The following is a 21,504-nucleotide window of genomic DNA, read 5'->3' on the forward strand; positions in this document are numbered from 1 at the left end:
ATAATTCAGTGTCTTCAACTAATGAGTTAATTACCCTCTTTTCTAGTTATGTTAAAAACCCACGAAAACGCTTTTTTGATAAAAATGAAACTATTGATGATCAAAATTCTTCCCGTTCTGCAAGTGTTCCCAAAAGATCTCGTTTTACCCACACTTCAGATTATTTTACTCAGAAAAATTGTTATTTTTGTGGACAAAGGGGTCACATTCAATCTCAATGCCCAAAGAAACTATCACCTGCTAGAAACTCCTCTGGTAATGAGGCTACACCCAGACCAAAAGAACTTTCACTTGTCAATAATAAAAACAGGTGTACATTCTGTAAGAAAGAAGGTCACAGCATTGAAAAATGTTGGTCGAAACAGAGAAATGATCGTGAAAAACAAATTACTAAGCCTATTAATTGTATGACTCAATCTGACCTTCATTTAACCAAAGTTCTGATAAGTAATATCCCTGTTAATGCTTTGATTGATACTGGTGCTAACTGTTCAATAATTAAGGAATCCATTGCATTTCGGTTAGGCTGTCACGTTTCACCTTGCTCTGTAAGATTGGATGGTATCGGTTCGGGTCACTTGAATACTTTCGGAAAAATTACGGTACCGGTTCGCTTTGATGATGTTTGCATTGAATTAGACTTACATGTAATAGACGATGATAAATTTGCTTATGATTGTATTATAGGTCAAGACGTTGTCAAATACGCTGACATTACCATTATTACTGATATATCTGGCACTAAATTAATACGTAAAAATTTAAATTGCTTCACTGAATGTAAAATAGACAAAAATCAGAAAGATATATTATTAGAACAAGTTAAAAGTTTAGATAATGACTTACAAGCAAAAATTATGGATGTTTTTGATAGATACAATAACGTGTTACCTACTGAAAGCTTTATTGGCAATGTCAATACTGGTAAATTAGAAATAAAACTTAAATCAGATAAAAATATAAATTATCGCCCATATCGTTTAGCTGTAGTAGAACGTGAAAAGGTGAAAAATATAGTTAATGACCTTTTGCGAACCGGCATCATTCGAGAAAGCGATTCTTCCTACGCTAGTCCTGTATTATTAGTAAAGAAGCGTGACGGTGGTGACCGAATGTGCGTGGATTACAGAGCTTTAAATTCTATTACTGAAAAAGAGAGGTACCCGTTGCCTTTAATTCAAGATGAGATTGACCGGCTAGGCAAGGCAAAATTTTTTATATCCATAGATATGAAAAACGGTTTTCATCAGATCCCAGTTTCCCCTAATAGCATTAAGTATACAGCTTTTGTAACCCCTGATGGCCACTATGAATATATTAAAATGCCTTTCGGTATATGTAACGGACCTTCTGTATTCCAACGCGCAATATCAAAAGCAGTAAAAGATCTGAAGTTCATTAGAGTTTACATTGATGATTTGCTTATACCTTGTGAAACTATTGAACAGGGAATTCAATACCTAGATTTATGTTTAGCAGCACTTGTAAAAGCCGGTTTCACTATCAATTTACAGAAATGTCGATTTTTCGTAACATCCATAGAATATTTAGGCTGGAATATTTCGGCTGACGGTGTGCGACCCAGTGAAACAAAAGTTAAAGCTTTGATCAATTCTCCTATTCTTAAAAACGTGAAGCAGGTCAGACAATTTATGGGTCTTGCTAGTTATTTCAGAAAATTTATACCAGAATTTGCTTCCAAAACTGCCTGTATAACTAAACTCACTAAAAACGGACAAAGTTGGGAATGGGGGAGTGACCAAAATGCGGCACGTAACTATATCATAGACAAGTTAATATCAGAACCCATATTATCCATTTTTGATCCCTTACTACCCACAGAATTGCACACCGATGCCAGTTCGATTGGTTATGGTGGAATGCTCATTCAGAAACATGGTACAAATAATAAGGTTGTCGCATATTTCAGTCGCCGTACTACTGAGCCGGAGTCCAAATATACATCTTATGAATTAGAGACACTCGCGGTATATAACTCATTAAAAAATTTTCGTGTTTATCTCTTGGGTCTACGCTTTAAATTAATTACCGATTGTAATGCAATTAAATCGACAATGTATAAAAAGGACTTATCACCTAGAGTCGCAAGGTGGTGGACATTTATGCAAGATTTTGATTTTGAGGTTATCTACAAAAAGGGCATTTATGTTGGACATGTCGACTACTTGAGTAGAAATCCAATTGAATTCAATGTTTCAACACCAAGTCATTTAGGGACTTCACATAATATAATAAATATAATAACTGACCAGTCATCTTGGTTAGAAATTGCACAACAAAAAGACTCTGAAACGTTATCATTAATACAGAGAGTACAGAGTGGTGACATTGGTAACGATCAATATGTATTTAAAAATAATTTATTATATTACAAGTGTCCTTTAGATAAGAAACTTAAAGCGTATGTCCCAAAAGGCAGCCGGCTCAGTATCCTGCGTTTGTACCATGATGAAAATTGTCATGTTGGGCTAGAAAAAACGTTACAAAAGGTAAGGGAATCTTTTTGGTTTCCCGGTATTAACAGATTTATCAAAAAATATATATCGCATTGTTTAGTCTGCATCAAAGGAAAGTTTCACAGTGGTCCATATCAAGGTCTCTTACATCCAATAGATAAGGTTCCAATTCCTTTTCATACAATCCATTTAGACTGTACAGGTCCTTTCACCCAATCCAATGAAGGTTATAAGCACATTTTAGTTATAATTGATGCTTTTACAAAATATTGTATCCTTAAACCTCTTAAAACAATGTCTGGCGAAGAGGTACTTATGGTAATACGCGATGCTTTAACAATGTTTGGGATTCCATCTAAAGTTATCACAGATCGGGCCACTAATTTCTCGAATACGAATTTAACAGAGCTATTTCGCGAATGGAATATAGACCACCATATGATATCAACGGGTACCCCACGTGGTAATGGCCAAGTCGAGCGGTACATTGCTACAATTATAAATATGTTGACAACTATTTGTAACACTGAGGCAGAATGGCCGAACTCCTTGTATAAGGTTCAACAGACACTTAATAGCACGGTACAAAAGACTACAGGTTTCTCACCTTTAAGGCTATTGATAGGTCGTGATGTTAATATCCCCAGCATACAGGCTCGACTAACTGATATAGAAGAACCGGGTACTTCTAGTATGGAGCAGATAGCCGACATTAGGGCTGATAGAATTTTGGCATATAATAAAATGAAGTCTGCAGCACACAAATACAAGTTACGTTTCGATAATACAAGACGGAATAACATGAATTATACATTAGGTGACATTGTTTATGTTTGTCAAGATCATCGCCGCCATAGTAAGCTCAGCCCCAAATTTAAAGGGCCCTATGAAATTATAAAAATACTTGATAAAGACAGATATACATTACGTGGACAGGGAAGATTGCACAACATTACAGTTGCTAAGGAAAAATTGCGAAAATGGGATGGTGAATGGACAGATGAGAATCGAATTGTGGAACAAGGTATATATATATACCAGTTTATTTTATTTTATATACACTTAACCATATACTAACCATATTATATATTAACCATATAATGTATGTATAGCTAGGCAATGATGAAATTGTTATAACTATGACCGTGTGAGATGTGGTGATAATGTAAGATGTTGTGCGATATCATGGGTGCTGCAAAGGTGGCCTGGTGTGAAGTCTAGACACCACGAGGCAGCACGTGGTGGGACGGATCACGACAGCCCAACCTGAGAGGTAATGATGGGTGCTGCAAAGGTGGCCTGGTGTGAAGTCTAGACACCACGAGGCAGCACGTGGTGGGACGGATCACGACAGTCCAACCTAAGATTTATTGAAATGTGTTAAAGTTGCTGGAGTAATTGACCTGGTGATAAGTTTAGACTCCAAGACCAGCACATGGAGGAATTGATCACGACAGGCTCAATTGAGTTTTCTTTTATTTTCAGCTATAGGTGAAGATTCATCAGACGACGAATAGATTACTTCGAGAGCGAAGTAATTTTCAGAATGGCCGTGTGAGATGCAATATACCTAATTAATTAAAAATGAAGAATAAGTGTAAAATAATTTAAATATATATATTAATAATTATAATAAATATTAAGACATATTATAGAAATATTTTTATATAGTTTTCGATTGTTCTTTTTGTAAAAAAGTGTTGTTAATATAAAGTGTCACATCCGGTAGTCAGAGGTGGGGCAGAGTGGGGTTGTTTAATATTCAGTTTAAAGGACGAAAATACCAATGCGGAGACACTTACCTGCGAGACTTGAAGAGAGGACGTCACTCTGCCCCCTGTCGGTTCTACCTGACTCTGAGTACCCACTTTTTACTTCAGATAAGTATTTTGTTATTATGTTGTTAAAAATTTATATTTAATTGAAAATAAATAAAAGATTAAATATTAAAACATATAAATGATAAAAATTATTTTGTCGTAATATGTGAAATAAGTTAATGAATAATAATTATTGTAAATTTAAATAACATGATTAATGTAATAAATATATCTTGTTTGTAATTAATTGTGCTTTAATTATTTTTATATATATCTATACACCACTTCTAACAAGTGCGTATATGTGTGTATGAGCGTTTGTGACAAAAACGCTAGCGCTACTGACGGGTACGTACAGTAGATAATAATAAGCAGTAGTTAGTAAGTATTAGTTGATGATAATTAGGGCTATTTCAATAGTTGTGGATAACGCTATTTGACGGATAACGGTGTCCGACAGTTAAAAGTTTTTGATTCATTATTCTTTTTTACCATCGAATACTACTATATTTGTAAGATATTTCTATTCCCATAAATTCACATAATCAGTCAGCGCTGCGCATTGGGCCTATTAGCACGTGTACGTAATCGTGCGAGTGAATTTAGCGTAAGTTTTCTTTTTAATATTCTGTGACTACCAGTGGGGAACTATTGGTAGCTTTTTATTTCTATAATTTTGTACATTGTATTTCTCAGCTGTTGTTCCTCCCAAAAAATAAATAAATAAATAAATAAATAATTCTTAAAGTTGCAGTTTATTTATTGTGGAGAAACAGGTCCTACTAGCTCATTCTACTTCCCGCTGTCAAAGTTTATTTGTATCGTTATCCGTCAAATAGCGTTATCCACAACTGGCGTAAAATGCCCTTAATGGAGGTAATTTCAATAAATGATAGAGATTCGTATTTTTTAATCTTTAACATACACATGGTCATCTGATCCCAAGATAAGCAACTTAATGCTCGTGTTTATAAGCAACAGCCGATTGTTACATTATTTATTATTTCTATAAATACATACAAATAACATATATTTAAATACATAATATAATACACCCAGACTCGGGCGAGAAGCGAAGCCACAACAACTTAAGCTGAAAGCAGAGTCATTGCACACAGCGCCAAAACGATCTAATCAAACATATAGGTGATAATGATAATCTTATTGTATATAAATAAAGTAAATAATAAATTACATAAACACAGTCAATGTTTACATCTGCGGATATTTCGCGCTCGCAGAAATCTTGTTTTCGCGCGGAACAAAAACCAGTACACTTGAAGGTCTGCAGCGCAGAGCCGCCGCGCGCTCGTACCAAATATATGTAATACTATGTTGTATTATTTTAAGGGAGTAACTGCGGAGTTTCTTGCCGGGTCTCTAGATAATCTAGATTCTGAATCTGGATGACGATTCGAATTTTGAAAGCATATTTGAATGAAGTTTTTTTTTTTTTATATAGACAAGTGTTTATTGTTTTTATTCAATTTAAATATATCAAATAGGTTGTATTTATCTATATAAATAAGGCTTAATCGCTAGATGTGAAGTAGAGAACGGCTGGACCGCTAAACTGATTTTTTTAAGGTTTACGAGTACTACTAATACTTCGGCATAGAACGTCCAACATTCCGTGATACTTTCTAATTGAGAAAAATTTGCAGAAAATTACTTGCGATTATCATAACATCAAGCGTTTGGCACTTTGAAAAAAAAGGTCAAAGTCAGATGCATTACCTGGATTGTAATATTTGCCAAAATATGAAATATCTTAAAAATATTATTATATCAATCAGTACTAATAAACACTATTAAAACTTTTATCCGTCTGTATCGGCTTACGTCGGAATTATCTGAAGAATAGTTACTATTAAAAAAGTATCCGATTTTGTATATCGATATCTTGAGTATCGATATCCTTGTTTATGTCCATATTTTTGATACACGTCTATACTTCACGCAATGACATCCGGAAACGTATATATCAAATCAATTCAAAATATCGAATGCATTAATCTCACTTAACCCTAACCCCCTTAAAACTTAGGGGGATGAAAAATAGATGTTAGCCGAATCTCAGACCTACCCCTTATGCACAAAATTACACAAAATTTCATAAAAATCGGTCCAGCCGTTTCGGAGGAGTATTGTAACTAACACTGTGACACGAGAATTTTATATATAAGATTAATCCTGAATAAATATTGCTTTTTTACTTATTGGTACTGTGTGGCTACGGTACTAAAGAATATGGCCACCCCCTCTCTTCCCGTGGGTGTCGTAAGAGGCGACTGAGGGATAACACGGTTCCGCTACCACCTTGGAACTTAAAAAGCCGACCGGTGGCGGGATAACCATCCAACTGCTGGCTTTGAAATACACAGGCCGAAGACGGGCAGCAGCGTCTTCGGTGCGACAAAGCCAGCCCTGCGGTCACCAACCCGCCTGCCCAGCGTGGTGACTATGGGCAAAACACATGAGTTCACGCATTTTTGGCGCGAACTTGTGGAGGCCTATGTCCAGCAGTGGACTGTATAGGCTGTAATGATGAAATATTGCTTTGTTACTATTATTATACTTTGACTGCACCGTTGCAATGTAGGTTCCGTTTTTTAAAGACCGTCTGCAAACTGGCTTACGGCTCACGTGATGGTAAGCGATTACCGTAGCCTATAGTGTACTCCTGCAAAACCAGCTGCATTGCAAGCGCGTTGCCAACCCTACCCCTGACCCTCCCCAGGAGCTTTGATCACCTTCTAACCACACACACAACACTATTTGAGCTGCTAGAGATTTTGAACAGGATATATCCAGCTGTATCCTACCCCAATTAAAATGTAGCCTGGTTGATTTAGTGAACCCGTGACAATGGCGTTCGGAACGGTACCGAAATACCGAAAACTCAAAATAGCATAAATACGAGGTAACTTGGGGAGGCCTATGTCCAGCAGTGGACTGCGATACTCTGAAGTAAACAAGTTGATTGTGCCGTTTTAAATGCAAACCACGGAAAAGATGAAATTTAAAATTACAAAATGCAATTGAAGCTAAATCAGCTGTATAACGAATACATTTCTCACCCACCTCTAGGTATTATTTATGTACCGTTAGCCGTGATATGTTTTCAGTTATATTTTATCGCTTCTCAACCTCATTAGATAATTATTTAAGACTCTTTATTTATATCAAAATCGAAAATAATTTTATTCAAATATGCTTCAAAACGTTGTGATAGATATAAGATATTATCAAATCGGCAATTGCGGAGTTTCTTGCCGGTTCTTCGGTGGTAGTTACCCTTTTAAAAATAGTTAAAATTTTAATTTTATTTTGTCCAGTCAACGCGACATTACACCGGATGTTCAACCGGCGCGGCGATCATAGACGTAAGTTTTCTAAATATCCACCGATCTAATGATTTCATTTCCGGTTTCGTGTGCCAGTTGATTTATATGTATATTGTTATGCTGGCTCTCGCTACGTTTTAAATGTATATGGTAATATTATATCAATAAATAAATACACGACACAAACGCTTCACACTCGACGGCCCTCCGTAGAATTTTCTCCTGTTTTGGAGTTGCGAAAACACACGCATTACACAAAATAAAACGCTCATACTATGACAAACATATATGCTCTTTAGCCTGTAATATCCCACTGCTGGGCATAGGCCTTATTCCCTATGCAGGAGAAGGATCAAAGCTTAATCCACCACGCTGCTCCAATTGCTATCGGACGGCTTAACGTGCTCTCCGAGGCACAGTGGGGAGACCCACAAGCACTGCACAAACAACCAGACCACGGCAAACATCTGTATTGGCCAATGTTTGTCACGAGCGGGGATCGAACCCGCAAACGCTGGCGCAACAGCCACAAACCCGTTATATGACCGTTGCGCCAACATATCACCAATGAAATAAAAATTGATAGTATAACGGCCTGATACAACCGAACTGTTTATAGAGATATACACATATTTTTTATATGTTACTTTTATCAAAATATCGATAAGGTTATGTAGACTGTTACCGCTACCGAAACCTCTCGGTAGCGGTAATAGACCGACTCAGTAGTCGGTCTATCGGTAGGTAGCTGGCAAAAACAATATAATTTGATACTTGTATAGTAGTTTTATCTTTTATACTGATAAAGTCGCCTTATCACCTGTTTTGATTTGATTGACTTTTGAAGAAAAACTGCTTACGCACGCTTGACTTGGGGAGTAAGCTGGTAAATGCGTGACGAGAGCGTTACGATAAGTGCGATCAGGCGAGGCGAACAGAAGTTGAGAGGGCAAACTTGAAGTTATTGAAGATACAAAGAGAGAGACGTTTCGTAAGTTTTATTTTAATCGTGTGGCCTAAAGCACACACGTTTATATATACGTATATACATATGGCTTAGAAATTATATGTGGTATAAGTGTCTTAATTTAATGCCTCTCAAATGTTAATTTTAAAATAAAAAACTGTTGACTTAAATTAAATTATCTTGATTGAATAAATTCACTTCATTAAATTAACTTCACAGAGGAATGGATACAGCCGTTAAATATATGCAGCAATTATATAAGCACGTAATGTATAAAATAGTAATAAAATTTTGCGAAAAAAAATTAATTTTATGTAAATATTTTATTATATTTAAGTAATTTGAGAGTTACGCAATTATATACGTTTACCTAATTCGTAATGGAACCAAAATTTATATGAATTAAACTAAAATTATAAGTATTCAAGTAAACAACAAAATCAAATGTAACTTTATTCAAATATGCCTTAAAAGCACCTTCGAACCGTCATTTTTAACCGACTTCAAAAAAGGAGGAGGTTACTCAATTCGACCGTATATATGCTTTTTTTATATGTATGTTCGGGGATAACTCCGTCGTTTATGGACCAATTTCGATAATTCTTTTTTTGTTGGAAAGGAGATATCATTATTTTGCTACCACGATAAGGAAATCAGGATCTGATGAAGGAAATCAGGATCTGAGATCTCGATGAAATTTAAATATGACCACATGATAAACATCAGGTTTCGATTAAGTGAATTAAAAATCATCAAAATCACAATTACATCGACGAGTAAATACAACGTAGATCGACGAAAAAATAGTCAAGCAACTACGCGTTATCAAAGATTACTCAAAAAGTAGTTATCAGATCTCAATAAAATTTATATGTGACCACATGACAAACATCAGCTTTCGATTAAATGCGGTATAATACAACTTAGGTCGACGAAAAAAGCGTCAAGTAAAAATGCATTATTAGATATAACTCGAAAAGTAGTTGTTAGATCTCAAATAAATTTAAATGGGACCAATTAACACACCACCTTTCGATTAAAAAAAAATAGTCGAAATCGGTCCACCCGGTCAAAAGTTCTGATGTAACATACATAAAAAGAAAAAAAAATACAGTCGAATTGAGAACCTCCTCCTTTTTTGGAAGTCGGTTAAAAAGAGAATTAAACTTTAGCCTGATTTACTTTGCAATATTTATAGTTTCGAAATAAAAACATTGATAAAATGCGTTATACATTTGGGTCGTTTATCAATACAATAAAATATCTTATCCAGGTCGATAGTATTTGACGCAGCGAGTTACATATATGCAAAAAACAAAAAAAAAATGACACGGCGACAAACGGAAGTATTAAATAATATTTAGCTAAGTTAAGCGATTTGATTATTCTCAAGTCAATAAAATTAATAAATATCTATAACATACACACGCGGTCGTCTGTTCCTGCGGCAAGCAAATTAATGTTTGTGTTATAGGTAACAGCCGACTGTTATTATTTTATACACATAGAAACTAATAATACATATGATAATGTTGCTAAGCGCATAAATCGATAATGGCTTGACCAATTCGACTTTTTTTTTTATGAAGGTTATAAAAAATAAAAAATAAAAACTTTTGACGGAACGTAGTCAGTCCGGGCAGCTAGTAAATATATAAATTATACTCAGACTCGGAGTGAAAATCGAACTTATAACCCCCAGCGCAGAAAGCGGTGTCACTACAAACTGCGCCAGCGGGATAGTCTTATTGAAATCGGTTTATTAAAATTTATTAGACGAAAACTATTTATTTTATATGGAAATTAGATTGATTTGTGTTATTCTTATATTTGTATTAAAAAAGTGTTGTAATAAATGTTTGTTTGCCAAAAAACAAGCACATTAATAACGGCTTCTGTTTTACTATCACTTGTACCGCGTATTACTTAATGACTGATTGTAATAACAGGCGTTTATTTTTTATGAATGATAATTTTAATCTGACATAAATCCGAAGGTTTGATTGTCTGTTTGTTACACAATCGCGACGCCTGAACGGAATTTTGCCATTTTTTTTGTCTTCGAAAATTTTCTATGACCCACTACCATGTAGTTTCAATAAATACCTGATAACAATCAATATGCATAGTAGAATATATCTGCAAACGCGCAGTGGAGCAGCGTGGTGGATTAGACTCCAATCCTTCTCCTATATGGAGAAAGAGATGCCTAGCAGTGGGATGTTACTCGCTAAATCGTTATGCGCTAGCGATCGTGGGTACGATCTATACAAATACTCGTCTCTTGTTTCTAGACTCCTGGTACAAAACCTGGAAAACCTGGTATCTAGTTCTCATTCAATTGTGCGTCACTGAATGCGAAGCGGTTATTTATTTACATACTAAGACTCGGGGTTTCGTCCGCGTAATTTCGATTACCGTAGGAATCTACGAACCAACTTTCATTAGAATCATTTGAATAGTTTTTGCATGAAAAGTAACAAAAAACTATTCTGACTAAATTCCCATTTATATTATTTGCAGGATAGCTTGAGATCCATAATAAGAGGTTAAAATATTTTCATACATATTATAATTTTCGATGTAATAAATTACAAGTAAAACCGCAGGTATATATATATATATATATATATATATATATATATATATATATATATCTATAATTTTAAACGGCAGTGGCACGACCTGTCAACGCACCGAGTGACCCTGTTAGTATCATCTAGGGTATTGAGTTCGGCTTAACATATAATACCAGTAAGGACTCGGCACGTGGTTTCAATTCAACGTGAAATCGACGTGTATAGCAATTGTTTGCTCGCAAACGAAAAAAAAACCGACTTTAATTACATAGACAAATAATACAACGCAGGTAGACGAAAAAATAGTCAAGTAAATACGCGTTATCAAATAACTCAAAATGTTGCCATAATCAAGATCATCATTTCAGCCTATTACAGTCCAATGCTGGACATTGGCCTCCACAAGTTCGCGCCAAAAATGGCGTTAACTCATGTGTTTTGCCCATAGTCACCACGCTGGGCAGGCGGGTTGGTGACTTGGACGCCAGATACAGTAAAATAAAGAATCGCATATTTCTGTAGTTTGTTTAATAAAAAATATTTTTAAAAAATCTATTTACGATATTATTTTAACAATTACATAGTTTTCATTTAACACAGAATAAATAAAATTATGATAAATAAAGAATGAATAGAGAATTTGAGACGATTAACCAATTAGGAAGTCCAATAATTTGTAATAAAGATTTTTTCTACATAATTTTTGTAGTCGTAACTTCAGAGACAAAATGATAACTTCATGAAACAAATACCTACAGTAAAATTAAGTTATATATTTAAAAAAGAATATCTTTTCATTAAAATGAAAAGATAACGGAGGAGAACTCCTCCCGTGACCCGTGGTTGCCGTAAAGTATCCGACACGTCGGACATTTTAAAAACTTAATAAACCACGATAAAATCCGAAAAAGTTGCTTCATTATAATGAGTGAAATTTGCGTAAACATTACAAAACAATATCTTTTCAGTTTAGAGACAAGCAAAATATTTGTGCCAATTGTAGTACACAGAGGTTGTGTTGGCCAAGAGACTAAAATGCTAATATGCAATTATAAATTACTGAATTTTATTTATTTTAGTTAATTTTGAAAACATTTTTTTAGATATTTTAATTTAAAAATAGTCAAACATTCACTAGGCTTTCCTTTTAAACGAAATTCTAAAAACACTATTTAAAAATATACGTACGTACGTACTTAGCATTTTAATTTTTTCGTTACTTGTTAACAACTAATTAAATTTCACGCAATCAAAGATAAGGACAAATTAATATGATATCATTAATCACTTGTAATTGACATTAAATAATAATTTTTTTAAAATGGTGTTAAGGGAAAAGGAAATAAGTACATATTTCTGAACTTTTCACAATGGGCAATTAATAAGAATTAACGATTTGTTAGAATATTTAATGTTCCATTTATCGAATTAACTTTTTGCAATGAGACATACTAATATATGGAATCAATAGGTGCAAAGAATTCCCCTTTTTTTCAATTTTAATATTGTCTTATTGACTTATCTCCTCTTTTCTTGACACCACAGATTTATTTATGAATTTCATACTGTGAGAATGAAATATATTAACACACATTTGAATCATATGCAACATGACACCAGTTACAAAATCGCTAACATAAAAACCTTGATATCAAAAGTTGACAGCATCGTGGAGAAAAGTTCCGACAACACAGCAATTCTAACAAAAGAATGTTGTTGAGGAAGCTAATAATATTAGTTAATATTTATAGCAAAATTAGCTGACCCGGTAAACATTGTTTCGAGGCTAAACACTAGGGGGTAAACATTAATAATAAAGGTTGGTGGTAGGAGGGTGAAAATTTAGGGTTGAATGTATTTTTCAATGCCAAATTATCAGAACAATAACATGAAAATAAATAAATTGGCAAAAAAAGGAAAAAGAAGCATTTGAGGTGGGCCACCCTTATAACTTAGGGGTTTAAAAAATAGTTTACCACTGATTTTCGTACCTACCAAATATGCATACAATTTTTCTTAAGAATCGGTCAAGCCGTTTCGGGAGAGTTTGGGCCTGACACACTGAACCTGAACACTGTGACACAAGAATTTGATATATAAGATTATAGAATATATTATTTATGGCATGCAAGTACATAAATGTATGCATGCATGCATTTAAAATAAAAGGTTGATTCTATGTGAATGTGATTGTCAAAGACTGGACCATATTATAGTTTAATAACTTTTAGTATTAAACATAGAAAATAAAATGGTCATTGTTGCAGTGACGTAGCGAGCTTGACTCGCACCAGGGCATAATACCCTTTACCATTCGAAAACCATATAATGTGTCCAGTAATTTTTTATTTTGCAGACCATTTGGCACCCCTTCGTGAGTAGCGCCCGGGCGTGATGCCCCCCTTGCCCCCCCGCTATACCACTGCATAGTCAAAAGTTATATTGTAGACATCTGTAGGAGCAAGATTTATTAACTGTTGTACATATCACATAATCTATACTAATATTATAGAGGTAGAGAAACGACTAAAACAATTTTGAGAATTCTTTCACCACTCAACTCACAGGAAAATGCTATGATCATAAAATGACATAGTTTATATTTTAATGGTAGAAAGAATAGACACGATTGTGTAATCCACATGGGGAATTCGCATTATGTGTAATAAATATGAGGAAGCAACAGGTCAAACTTAATAATTTTATATCATAATATTTTGAGTGAAACGACTGTTAAAAAAGGTACATACTTTTTTTCTATTTTTATTTTGGGGCTTTTCACAGCTGGGCTGAAAATATCAGCCCCATAATGCCCTATTCACAATCGAAAATTCTACTATATATTCTATTCTTGATTTCTATTTTAATTTAAAACAAAAAAAAATTAAAAAACGATACAGCAATATGTGAAAGTTGTAAATAATTAAAATAACTCAAAATTAAAATGCAACAAGAATGTGTTTACAAACGTTACTACACACTAGACATACTAAAATAATTTTAAAATGTCCATGTATTATGACATAGCGTTTTCATGTAATTAGCATACTCGAATAATACCTCATAATTACTGTTCTATTGTTGATGGTTGTAATGTATGTTAGTTACACGAATTAACTGGTTTATACTGTCCAATCAAGGTACTATTTGATTCAATTGTTTATGGTGATACAAAAAAATTTTTTTCATATGAAACAGAATATGGTCTTATTTTATTTAATGTTTAATTTCATTTGTTTAATAATGTATTTAATGAAGTTTGTTTTTTTATTGTATTATTGAAATCGTACGTAAAAAATTATTTATTTTATGACAACGTTGTAATGAATTTTGTTAATGAAAAATAACAAAGCCTTTGTCTTTTTAAGACAATTTTATCGTGAATTAATTGGATACGATTTGCAATTTTAGTTTTAGTTTTAATTGACCGGATTATACTAACACTGGCAAATAAAGAAGAACATTAACCTTAAGTGAAGATTAAAACGATTCCCGATTATTCAACAGTTTCGGATAATATGCATCGTCTGAATGTTAATAAAAACAATGTTACCTGATACTAGAGTCCTGTCCGATCCCCCGGTCATCGTCACTCTCGTGCCGCCAAAATATCACTCAAAGCGTGAGGCGGTTACTACACTCGGTTCCTTGAAGGCCAGCACCATAATCCAGGCAGCAATTACAAAAAGAACCCATTTTCAATGTCACAAGGTACACGAGGGTAACTGTGGAGCGACGCAAAGGTCGTTCGCGCCACGCACTTAGTACGCACCCATTCTTAACATTAATATTTCAACAATTATTACCTTCTCCCTCATGGAAATTGGTTTCCCGATGTTTATGTTCCTCGATATCAGCCATGACCAATTTATTTATTTCGAGATCTGACTTGACTGAACATAGCGACATGCAATTTTTCCAACACGACGCAGGATGACAACTTAACGTAGAAAAACGTGTCACTGTCAAATATTTTAATTTTTTCAGAATAAAGAAAATAATGATGAAAAAATTAAGAATTTTTTGCTTTAAAATTTATCAGAAAAAAATGTATTATTTTTATTTTATGCTTTGGAAACTACAATCAATTTTTAATATAGGTACATAAGGTGAAATAAATATTGAATTGTAATAGTCTGTCTGTGGATATGATTCATTTTCCGACCGTAAAATTGGTTATAAGTTATAAGGTGTCAAATTTCCACGAAACTAATATATTTACAGTTAGTAAGTTAGAAATTGGTGAATTAAAACTTTCAAAAAAGGCAAAAATAACATCATGCAGGTATTACTGCTTTTGCAACATGCAATTATAAAGATTTTTTGTTTTCATAAAATTGTAAGATGTAATATTGAAGTAACTTTCGTGTTGTTTCAGAACCCAAACGAAGACACAGAATGGAACGACGTGTTGCGCGCAAAGGGCATCCTTCCTCCCAAAGAAAAAGAAATCTCCGAAGATGAAATCGTTAATATGATCGAGGAAACTATACAAAAGAAAGAAGCAGAAAGTAAGTTAAATTTTTTGGTTATGTGCACCTGTTGCTATATTTTCATATATTTACTTCCCTATCCACATCTCTTAACTTATTTTTATTAAAATTATTATAGAGGACAAGCAGTTATCAGAATTAGACTTAGATGGGCTGGATGAGCTGGAAGATTCAGAAGATGAAGCTGTCATAGAAGAATACAGAAGAAAAAGGATAGCGGAACTTAAAAAATTATCAGAGAAACCGAGATTTGGTGATGTGAGAGAAGTCTCTGGTCAGGAATACGTTCAGGAAGTTAATAAGGCTGGAGACGGAATTTGGGTAGTCATACATTTGTACAAACAGGGGTAAGATGCTCAGTTGTTATCTCTTAAGTTAGTTATTAAAATGAAGACATGCTAAAATTTTATTGAACTAAACGACATTATTAAAATCCAATCATAAGAGTACCTTCTCCTTGTTTTAAACACTTGAAAAAGTTAAGAATTTATTCTGTTATACTTAATGATAGGGATATATCCTCATAGTAGGGAATATATCTGATGAAGTTTAACTGTGGGGTAAATAAATTTCCCGTCTCCTATATGAATTAAGAGGCCTATTCCCAGTTGTGGGACATCATGAATCAATCGACTACTAATTGCCACTCAGCATAATGATGCTTGACTTTTCATTATACATTTAATAGTATAGTCAACAAGTTTATTAAATCATTAATAATGTTTTAGCTTTGTTAGTTAACAAAAAATTATTAAATCAATAATATTTTTAGCATCCAACAATGTGCACTCATCAATCAGCACATGAAACAGTTAGCGGCAAAGTTCCCGTACACCAAGTTCCTAAAGGCAATCGCACAGACATGTATCCCAAACTTCCCCGAGAGGAATCTGCCCAGTTTGTTTGTGTATTTCGAAGGAGACATGAAAAAGCAGTTTGTTGGGCCTCACGAGTTGAGAGGAACTGCACTGACCTGTGATGGTAAGAAAGTTAAATTTATAAGATTTTCTCAAATAATTTTCCTTACTTTTCTTATACTGTTTGTGCAAAGGTTGACTTCTGCCCCAATTTTAACACTGAGAGCCTGTTACACCAGATGCCATTAAAACTATCTGACATATGATGGTATCTAACCGATTTTTCTTTTTAACCGTAAAATACCATTTTATATAGGATATTTCTACTCGCAATTGTGAAACGTTGTAGTTTATTTATTGAGGTGAAACAGGCCCTAATGACCTATTTCACATCCCGTTGTTAAAGCTTAGTAGTAACTTATATGCTTGATAAACCTTATCAACCACTGGTGACCGGCATAAAACTTACATATGGTAGTTTTTACTTAATTTATGTATTAATTTGATGAGTTTTTTCCAGAGCTGGAGTACATCCTAGGGCAAGTTGGAGCCGTTGATACCAAAATAAAGGAAGACCCCAAACCAAAGATTAAAGATAAAATGTTCGCCGATCTCGGTTCAAATGATTGGTGATACATGTATAAACTGTCACAATAGTGTGTTTATGAGTGCTGGACTCTGAGTGAATGGATTGTGCTTATGGAGTACGGGCTTTTAATTGTTGCAATTAATTTATTTATAAAGCTTATATAACTATTCAAATGTTGTATTTCTACAAAGTGTATTAATATATTTTAAATATTAAAATATAAAATTTATGACACCATTATGATTTTTATTTAAAACTAGATAAATAACAACACAAATATATATGTTTATATTTTATTTTTTTTATTATATTTTATTTTATTATATTTTTTTATTTTCATAATGTATATCCTTGTTGTATATACTTATTGAAAAATTAGTTAAAAAGTGGTTTTCTTTAAAAAAAAAAACTGGACAAATTTCCTGTTATATTTTGTTAGAAACAGGAAGTAAAATTGAAAGTGAAAAAAAAAACTTAATCTATGAAATACATACATAATAACGTCATATATTCTGAATATTTGTGCTTACACATAATGTTGTCCCAAAAAATTTTTTATAATGGTTTAATTTTTATCATGTTTGCTAAATATGACTTCTAACTATAGTGGCAACAACAACTTGTTGACAATTGAGTTTAGAAACAATGCAATAAACATAAATAATAATTAAAAGATCTTAAGAGATTAAAAATGTTTTAATCATAGACAAACAAAAGTACATAACAATTTTTTTTAAGTTAACTTTAAAATATGTTTTGCGCAACATATCCTTAAGAAAATCAAAAATCATTTCCCTTTTGATTTTTTTTATATTTAATACAAAATCATATCTAATTTATACATTTTGTTACTGTACTCTTATTTAAAAACCTTTTTTATGTTAGTTCATAACTTTACATTCAACATCCCCTATTATGGTTAATAGTAGAGACACATTTAGCGATGCACTGTTCTACGGGTAGTCTCGACCGCATACCCAATTCGAAGACAAGATTAAGTATCCTAGCCGCATGTTCCTGTATGCCGACTATTAGTTCGGGCAGCTTGTCCAGCACGGATTGAGCTATTTCTGGTTGATCTGAGTCGAGGCATTCTAGGATAGCTTGGAGACCTGGAATAATTGGAAAAGATATTGACTGTTATTAGCCAGTAAGTTTATTTATATATTTGTTACATTTGAAAAAGTAGGCCAACTATAATTTAAAAAAAAAATAAGTAAGTTTTTACAGATTATCTATGGTTTATTAATAGATCATTATCTCACAAAATTATTTGAAATTTAATATTTGACAGTTTAGGATGGCCACAAATGAGTGATTAATTTTACTTTTCTTTACATTATGACTGCGTTATTAGCCTACACAATTCATTCAAAACTATTTTAGTGACATTTTAATTAATGTAAAACTTAAAAGGATGATTGATAGAATGATAGATGACCAGTGGACCCAGTAGGGACAAACTGATTTCCAGTTTTAATATTCTGGTATCAATATTTAATACAGATCAGTCACAATAATAGCTTTGGTTTAGTGGTGCGTTTGCCACGTAAGCGACTAAACACAGATGGTTTGCAGGTTTGGTTCCCGCTCGGGATAGATATTTGTATTTGTATTATAAGAAGAATTTCGCAGCTTTCACACGTTATTTCCACATTTCACATGCGTTTTTTCACATTTCACGCGCTATTTTCACATTTCACACGTTCTTTTCACGTTTCATAAGTTATTTTCAAAATAAAAACGATCTCGACTCCAAGATCAACAAACGATACAACTTACGTTACTCGTTCTCCGTTCCATAGTTTTCACATATTATTTTCACATTTCGCACTTGATTTTAACATTTCACACGTTAATTTAACGTTTTCACACGGTTTTTTAACAAACGATACAACTAATGTTTAACAACTGAGAAATAGATGTTTTAATAAAAAATGACAGGCTACTTATCGTTTCGCTCCAAAACAATGTAAGCATAAATTCATTGTTTTTGTTTAAATAATAACAGTTTATAGACATAGTTTTTTAGGGACTATTGTAGTGTCGGAACGAAAGTCTTGATCAGAAGGTGTCGATCGAATATATTTGCATAAAAAATGGTAATATTTATATAAAATAATTTACAATAAAAAGTAAGTATCACAATAGTTGATTAGTTTTTATGACCAATCAGAGATCTTTATTAACTAAGCCTTGCGTCTCTTTTCCGCACGTGGCTATCTCTTTCTCCGCGCGTGCCGCTGTCGATTACTCATGCGCTTCGTCGCGAGTCGGAGGCACGGTAGCGCGGAGCGATATCTATAAATAGATCATACGTTCCCGCGCTCGCCCTTTTCGGCGGCGATCGGCGCGGCGAACGGATCTCTGACGTGTACTTCACTCGGCGGCGGCGTGATTGTACTTCGTGAAGATATCCATGAAGAATACGTGCAAGTTAGCTCGAAGACTTCTGTGCATGTAATTGCTGGTGTATCCGCTTGCATGGTGTGCTTCAAAACAGTTCTTTTCAGAGCTAACAATCTTGTTTCACGAACATTAAAACAGCTCTTTTCAGAGCTATGTGCTTTCTGTTTCACGAACACGTCAATGTATTTTGGTAACGGTAATGGTTAAGGTTATGAACGGTTAAGGTATTTTTAAGGTAAAGGTATCGGTAAGGTTAAATGGTAAAGGTATCGGTATCAGGTAAGTTATCTTGAAGCCTCATTGAATTAATATTACTACTAAAGTAATAATAGTTCGATGTGGTAGGTAGCCACAGTTTTGTTACTAAAAAAAAATAACCCTAACCTATCTAATTAAAAAATTACATCGTTTATAGACATAGTTTTGTTACTAAAAAAAATAACCCTAACCTATCTAATTAAAAAATTACACCGTTTATAGACATAGTTTTGTTACTAAAAAAAATAACACTCACCTATCTAATTTAAAAATTACACCGTTTATAGACATAGTTTTGTTACTAAAAAAAATAACCCTAACCTATCTAATTTAAAAATTATACCGTTTATCGACATAGTTTTGTTACAAAAAAAAAGAATAATCCTAACCTATCTAATTTAAAAATTACACCGTTTATCGACATAATTTTATAACAGTAAATAAATAAAAATAAAATATATTTAATTAAAAAACATAACATGAAACAAGGCTGTATGGTCTTAGACCTTTGTCTTTACAGCTATTTAGACAAAAACAACGAATTTATGCTTACATTCCTCTGGAGCGAAACGATAAGTGGCGCTTCGTTTTTTTAAAGCATCTATATCTCAGTCATTAAACATCAGTTGTATCGTTTGTTAAAAAACCGCGTGAAAACAATAACGTCTGAAATGTTTAATATCAAGTGCAAAATGTGAATATAACATGTGAAAGCTACAGAACTAAGCATGGTTACCGCAAGTTGTATCGTTTGTTGATCTTGGAGTCGAGATCGTTTTTACGTACTCCTGTTGGAAAATAACTTATAAAGTTGCGAAACGGCGTATGGATTGCACTGCCCGCAGCGCTGGAGCTAAGGTGAAGTCAAACGCGGAGCTCAAAGGTATTATAATAGCTTTAAATTCTTCCTCTAATCTCAAAACTTTAACCATGGATATCTCCATAACCATGGGATTTCGAAGCGTGGCAGTGTTACCTTGTATAGCTTCCCCTACACCCTCCACCCTCCACACCCAAAAACCCCATAATTCGGTTTTTCCTAGTCTAGAGCTTAGCCAAATCCATTCTTGATATCGACGCGGGCCTCGTGGGCTGGCAGATGCCGAAGCTGCAGTGGATAAATGGGGTACTTGGGTGCGGGAAAACGACACACATAGTCAAAAACTTCGATGAGAATATAGAAATAGTAGTTACCACGACGGTCGAAGCTGCCAAAGATCTTAGAGTCACAAAATGTAACCGTTTAAACGGTTATATTTTGTGATTTTATGACTTGTAAAACAGTTATACTTTGTGTCATCCACCGGGACGAAGCTCTTATGAACCATTTTGGAGTTATAGTAATGGCGGCACGGCTTTCGCGGGCAAACAAAGTTGTTCTCATCGGAGATTCAACCAGTTGCTTTATATAGATATAGAAAATCTGTTCGAAATGAGGTACTGTAGACCGTATCTGACAATCAACATCTCACGTGAGTTGTCCTGCACATACCGGAGTCCCATGGCGTTGTATCTGTGAGGTATACGTAAATATGTACTCGTCAAACCCCACCATCCACTCCCTCAGAATGAATGGATACACTGGCGCGGCGACACTAAAACTTCATAATTGTATTTGCTCGCAAACGAAAACTACAACTTCAATGACATCGACGATGAATACAACGTAGGTAGACGAATGTGACCACATGATAAACATCGGCATACG

General features: G+C 33.9%; 3 protein-coding genes across 3 annotated transcripts in view; 1 reads left to right on the plus strand and 2 right to left on the minus strand.

Annotated features, from left to right (window-relative positions):
• LOC123662364 (atlastin-like) overlaps nucleotides 1–15,139 on the minus strand; it is a 55,979-nt gene extending 40,840 nt beyond the window's left edge. Inside the window, exon 1 of the mRNA XM_045597211.1 lies at nucleotides 14,997–15,139. Coding sequence (XP_045453167.1) covers nucleotides 14,997–15,099 — 103 coding nt within the window. The 5' untranslated portion in view covers nucleotides 15,100–15,139. The remainder of the gene's footprint in view (nucleotides 1–14,996) is intronic.
• Nucleotides 15,140–15,302: 163 nt separating this feature from the next.
• On the plus strand, nucleotides 15,303–17,366 carry LOC123662078 (viral IAP-associated factor homolog). Its single transcript, XM_045596968.1, has 5 exons — nucleotides 15,303–15,475; nucleotides 15,569–15,701; nucleotides 15,802–16,030; nucleotides 16,456–16,664; nucleotides 17,061–17,366. Exons 1-5 carry the CDS (start codon nucleotides 15,470–15,472, stop codon nucleotides 17,171–17,173), a joined length of 690 nt encoding a protein of 229 aa, XP_045452924.1. The 5' UTR covers nucleotides 15,303–15,469; the 3' UTR covers nucleotides 17,174–17,366.
• Nucleotides 17,367–17,937: 571 nt separating this feature from the next.
• The window catches only part of LOC123662426 (integrator complex subunit 1), a 43,776-nt gene continuing 40,209 nt past the window's right edge, over nucleotides 17,938–21,504 (minus strand). Inside the window, exon 33 of the mRNA XM_045597269.1 lies at nucleotides 17,938–18,241. Within this exon, the coding sequence (XP_045453225.1) occupies nucleotides 18,030–18,241 (212 nt within the window). The 3' untranslated portion in view covers nucleotides 17,938–18,029. The remainder of the gene's footprint in view (nucleotides 18,242–21,504) is intronic.

The sequence above is a fragment of the Melitaea cinxia genome, chromosome 18, assembly GCF_905220565.1.
Source record: "Melitaea cinxia chromosome 18, ilMelCinx1.1, whole genome shotgun sequence".
NCBI classification, from domain to species: domain Eukaryota; kingdom Metazoa; phylum Arthropoda; class Insecta; order Lepidoptera; family Nymphalidae; genus Melitaea; species Melitaea cinxia.